The sequence below is a fragment of the Papaver somniferum genome, chromosome 2 (assembly GCF_003573695.1).
Source record: "Papaver somniferum cultivar HN1 chromosome 2, ASM357369v1, whole genome shotgun sequence".
Lineage (NCBI taxonomy): Eukaryota > Viridiplantae > Streptophyta > Magnoliopsida > Ranunculales > Papaveraceae > Papaver > Papaver somniferum.
Genome location: NC_039359.1, coordinates 14,334,394 through 14,340,639, shown reverse-complemented (window position 1 = coordinate 14,340,639; position 6,246 = coordinate 14,334,394). Strand labels below are relative to the sequence as shown.

The following is a 6,246-nucleotide window of genomic DNA, read 5'->3' as shown; positions in this document are numbered from 1 at the left end:
ATTTTGGATTGACATCCGTGGAAAAGGATTACATGTAGAATCCACGATAAGCTCCCATCGGAGTAACTTCCACACGTTGCATACAAGATAATTAGGGAACTCGCATTATTAATAAATTGGTTGGGGATGAATTTGCTTGTTAAAACCCAAAGATGTAGGTATTTCCACACACTTTAGTTGTGAACGATTCAATTGGTTTTGGTGGGTCATTTCACTGAGTTGTCTTTTGGTTATTTTTAGAAACACTTAAGGCTCAAAATTTGGAGAATATTAAAGTTACGAGTGATAGATGCATAGGTTCCTGAGCCTAATAACTTAAATTTACAACATCACCAAAATTATTATGACACACTGATTTGTATCTATTGTTTCAAACCATAATGCCTGTACATTCTATAATGACCCGTCCCTTCGCCGATACTGTCCCCACTTAGCCACTGTGGTTATCCGAAAGTGTGTGGTTTTCAACGGGCCTCACTGCGGTCATCCGGCAGCAACTTTCTGGGAGGTCACCCATCCCAGGATTGCTCCCGCCCGAACACGCTTAACTGCAGAGTTTTCTGCCAATTCTGGAGCCAATTGTGATGAAAAGGCCTCGGTGTTAGAGAAGGACAAACCATTACCTATATTCCATTCATCGGCGAACCACTGTCGAAATCGGGGTATTACAATACCACCACCTTAAATTGAATCCATCCTTGGCTCCGGAATATATATACAAGCCCAGCGACGTTCCCTACCCATCATGAGAAGCACCTAGATCAACCCCGTCCAACATACCTTCCCACCCTCGGCAGGAGACTCGTCGTCGGCTCTGATACCATTTGTAATGACCCGTCCCTCCGCCGATACTGTCCCCACTTAGCCACTGCAGTTATCCGGCAGTGTGGGGTTTTCAACGGGCATCGCTGCGGTCCTCCGGCAGCAACTTCCCGGGAGGTCACCCATCCCAGGATTACTCTCGCCCGAGCACGCTTAACTGCGGAGTTTTCTGCCAACTCTGGAGCCAAATGTGCTGAAAAGGCATTGGTGTTAGGAAAGGACAAACCATTACCTATATTCCATTCATCGCGAATCATAGCCGAAATCGGGTTATTACACATTCGAAGCTACTCTAACTAATTAATCTTCCCATGTAATTAAAGTACATGGAACTGATGAGAATACTTGATGTTTCCAGGTTTGATGGAGATTGAAATTGAGAATTGATTTTAATTGGGCTAATCATATAACTATTGGACTATACGGATTTGTTCATTTTTTATTCCTGTTCCCTCATTTATGCGTCTCATATCAGACCATTATAAAGAAAATGTTTCACTCTTTCTTCACCAGTCATTCATTTTGGCCATCAAAATTTTTTTGAACAGAAAGGAATTTTATTAAGAGGAGAAAGAGGAGTTACAACAATTCCACCAGGAGTGGAAGTTTAAACAAAAACTACACAAAGATGGAAAGCCAATTGTTGTGGATTGTGTTCGCAAAGTTTAAATGGACATGTCTGCCTGTTGCTGCTTCCCAAGATAAAACCAAAGAATGCACTTCCAAACCCAAGTCATCATCTGTTTTAAACGTATGTTTCTGCTGAAAAATTTGATTGTTGCGCTCAGCCCATAAAGTTTGCACCACTGCCGCAGGGATCAGTTCCCAGATGAAGTTTCCTATAGCACTGAAGTGACCATGGTACCATTCTTGTGCCAGGGAATTGAAATTTCTTTGAATCACCCAAGACCAGCAGTCAGTTGGCATCACCATCGACCAGACAATGTGCGCAACTTTACACTGCAGGAAAATATGCTCTTGCGTTTCCATATCATCTCCACATAGAGCACAAGAATTGTAAATATCAACCCCTTTCAACTGCAGCATGTCTATGGTGTTCAACTTGTCATGCAACAGACACCAAAGGAGGAAATTGATCTTGGGCGGAATATATTTCTTCCAAATGAATTGATGAGGGAAATTATCAATACCTGAATTTTCAATAAGCTTAGCATATAGGGTTTTAACTGTGAATATTCCATCATTATGCAAAGACCAACGCCTAGTATCAGGAAGGTTGTCTAGAACTGGTGGAGTGCTTCCAATAACAGACAGCAGATCAGCAAACCTATCTGTTTCAGAATTTGTAAGATTACGTTTGAAATTAAAACTCCAGTTTCCATCTACTGTGACCATATCTGCAACCTTCATGTTCTTATTATTGGTTAACTTGTACAGAGAATGGAATAAGGAGGCAAGAGAGGCATCTCCTTTCCATATGTCATGCCAAAACGAAGTTGCTCTTCCTGAATGAATAGTCAAGTAGGAATGAGTGTTGACCAACTGAGCTGTATTAGCTATTGTTTTCTAGCATGATACACCATGAGAATGCTTCACCTTACTTGGGATCCAATAGGAGAAGTTATCCCCATGTTTATCTACCACAATTTTGTACCACAGTCTTGTTTTTTCTTGGCCGAATCTCCAACACCATTTCGCCAACAAACTCTGGTTCATCCTCTTCAGATTACAAACTCCCAAACCCCCCCTTTCCTTACCGGCACAGACGAGATCCCAATTAACCAAATGAGATATTCTAGAAGAACCACTGTATTCCCATAGGAAGTTTCACATCTTTCTTTCCAGGATTTTAATGACTGAGGCAGGCGCTTGAAATAACGAGAAGTAGTAGTTTCCCTCCTTTTGAAAGAGAAATTTGCCGCCAGTTTGAAAGTCTCTCTTCAAACTTTTCAATTATTGGATCCCATATGCTCTTAGATGTAGGATTTGCTCCTAATTGCATGGCCAAGTAAATGAAAGGCAAGACATCAGTGACACAACCAAGTTCCTTTGCCCAAACTGAGATATCTGGAACCTCCCCAATTGCTATCAGTCTTGTTTTTGGATTGTTTACCTTTAAACCAGCTATATACTCGAAGCACTTCATGGCAGAGAACAGATTATGTAATTCCTCCCTACTGTTATCAATGAAAAAGATAGTGTCGTCAGCATAATGTAGGTGATTAACATTGATACTGTTAGGAGTCACAGAAAAACCACTGAACAGGTTCAGTGTTGAGGCTTTATCCATATATCTTGAAAATCCCTCCATGGATATATTGAAAAGAAGTGGTGAAACTGGACATCCCTGCCTCACGCCTCGAGAACTAGAGAAGTGACCAAAAGATGAACCATTAATCAACACAGAAAAAGTAGAAGTTGAGTAACAGAATCTTAGCCACTTACAGATCTTTCTACCAAACCCCATTTTGTTTAGAACAAACTCCAAGTACTTCCAATTAATCCTGTCGAAGGCCTTTTCTAAGTCAATCTTGCAGATGATTCCTGCTTTGACAGATCTCAGTCTAGAGTCAACTAACTCGTTAGCCATTAATGTACCATATATAATTTGCCTACCCTCAATATATGCGCACTGAACTGGGGATATTATCTTGTCCATCACTAGCTTGAGTCTCGTTGCCAGCACTTTTGCGATGATTTTATAAACACTAGTGAGTAGACAGATTGGTCTGCAGTCCTTGATCGACTCCACATAATCTTTTTTTGGAACCAGAGTGATGAAGGTGGAGTTATGTTTAATGTATATTTGTCCCGTGGAACAAAATTCATTGATTGTGCCCATTATGTCTTGCTTTAGGAAACCCCAACAATTCTTGAAAAAAACAACTGGGAAGCCGTCTGGACCAGGTGTTTTATCACCTCCTATCTCTTGGATGGCTTTCCAAACTTCATCTTCAGTAAATGTTGATTCTAAGATTACGTTTTCTTGGTCGTTTATCCTATCAAAGTCTATGCCTTCCAGCTCCGGCCTGATAACCTCCTCTTCAGTGAATAAGGTGCGATAGAAGTTAATGATATGTTGTTGTAACAAAGATCTATCGTCTACAAGTGCTCCATTTATGTATAATTGTTTGATCATGTTACTTCTTCTTCTTGCCGTAGCTTTACTCATAAAAAAACGCACTATTCCTGTCACCCTCTTGTAGCCATTTAGTCTTTGATTTAATCTTCCAAGATATTTCCTCCATTTGCGCCGTTTTCTCAAATTCAGACTTTAGGTAAATGATATTATGTTTGTCTTCTTCAGAAAGAACACCATCCTCTGACATATTGTCTAATTCCTGGATTTCAGTCAAAATGTCATTGAGCCTAGTGTGTGTATGTTTGAAAACCTCCTTGTTCCAAACACGTAGTTTTTCTTTTAGGGCCTTTAGCTTTAGCCATAACGCCGTACTTGGAGAACCTGTAAAGGAAAAAGACAACCACCAATCTTTCAAAAGGGTTAGAAAATCACTCTCTAATAACCACATTACCTCGAACCTAAAAGGACTAGGTCCCCAACTGGGATCTGAAATGTCTAGAAGGATTGGGATATGGTCTGAAGTAGGTCGAGCTCTGGCTAGTTGGGAGATGAGGGGGAAATGGGATTTCAAAGCATGGGGTTATAAGAAATCTGTCAAGCCTACACATCACTGGATTGGCTTGTCCATTTGACTATGTAAAGCGCGCACCTTTCAAAGGAAGATCCACCAGATTATGCTGCTCAATGAAGTCATTGAATTGTGTCATGCTTCTGGAGATCTTGGTGCAATTCTTATTTTCATCACACTTTTTAACTGTGTTAAAATCTCCACCTATGCACCATGGTAAATTCCATAGCCTACATGCAGTATCTAATTCTTCCCAGAAGCTAATTCTCTCCACAGTATTGTTGGGTCCATACACACTGGTAAGCATCCAATTGAAATTGTCTGACTTATTTGTGCACGAGACTGATAAAGTATATTCCCCAGTAAGTGCATCATTGACCTCCATAAAGTTTTTGTCCCACAGGATAATCATACCTCCTGAACTACCAACAGACTGTTGAAAAGTCCATCCAACATTGTTGTATCCACAAATTTGACTGATATCTAGCTGAGTGCATTGCATCATTTTAGTTTCTTGAAGAATGATGATAGGTGCTTTATTCAACTGTATGATTTTTCGAACTACGGACCTTCTATTGGGGGAGTTTAACCCTCTCACATTCCAACTGAGGATTGAAAGACTCATTGAGATAGGTGTTGGCCCCTTGTTTTAGCTGCTCGTTTGGGTGATGGGTAAATAGAATCCAATTCTGTGACGCCTAAACGCTTCCATTCTGACTTGAGTCTCTTTGGGACTACTTGGGAAGAATATGAAATTATCATGACCTCTTGATCCCTCGATGATGCATCGTCTGATGTTTCATCTGATGTATCATGTGTTTCAAAACCAGGAGGCAAAGATGGAGTATTGCCAGAAGAAGTGTCTAGACCATTTTCATCATCAACGCTCTGCATGAAAGTGGCATCATCAACAATCATCATGAAAGTGTCATTAAGACAGAGAAGAGGAATAGACTTTTGTTTTGGTTCATATATTGAGACTTCCTCCATATCTTCAACCCGGACCTTTAGTTGGACTCCATAGTCCTCTCTAGGAATGTTTTTGATAGGAAAAATTGGTATAGGTTTAATGATTGGTCCTTCTGAGTAAACTTTCGAACAAAGAAATCGTCTTGTGTGATTGGGCATTAAATTATAACTAATTCCCAGCTGGACACCCAAACAAAATAACCTGTTGACCTCAGTGAGAAGCCACTTGGGGATGATTGAACACGGTATTTGATTCATATTGAATGTTCTAGGAGAGATTGTTATAACTGTCGTGGGGAAAGTGTTGAAGTTGCTTATCCTTGGGCTGGTAAATTTCTCTATGGATTGGGAGTTGAGGATAATGTGCATTGGGAGGGATGTGGGTTCTGATACTTGTCGGGGTGAATCTGATACTTGTGAGGATGCCAGAGTTTAGGGTATTGTGCATTGGGAGGGATGTAGGTTCTGTGTCAAGGTTGTGGGTGGGAAAAATGGTTGATTTTCAGATGGTTGATTGAATTCTGTCGACTCAATTGTCAACTTGAATGCTGGTGCATCGTGGCTAGATTCCACGTCTATTTCCATGTCAACTGACACATCAAATGGTTTTTCTTTTGGAGAAAGTTTACTCCAAATTTGTTTTCGTTCTCTTCCATATATTTTCTTGCGCCATTCTCTATTTCTGTTGGAACCATGGTGACCAGGTCTTCGATGACTGGTTCTAGAGTGATTGCTATTGATCTTACCCGTTATAAGATTTGAAGTGGCCTCCGAAGACATAGCAGTGAATGATGCATGTTGACCCGTACTTTCATTATCACTAGTTGATTGCGTGAGATGAGGA

General features: G+C 40.5%; 1 protein-coding gene across 1 annotated transcript; it reads right to left on the bottom strand.

Annotated features, from left to right (window-relative positions):
* Positions 1 to 3,947: 3,947 nt before the first annotated feature.
* Positions 3,948 to 4,938, bottom strand: LOC113350671. The gene is made up of 2 exons (XM_026594804.1): positions 4,515 to 4,938; positions 3,948 to 4,246 (listed from the first exon to the last, which is right to left on the bottom strand). Exons 1-2 carry the CDS (start codon positions 4,936 to 4,938, stop codon positions 3,948 to 3,950), a joined length of 723 nt encoding a protein of 240 aa, XP_026450589.1.
* Between the last annotated feature and the right edge of the window lie 1,308 nt (positions 4,939 to 6,246).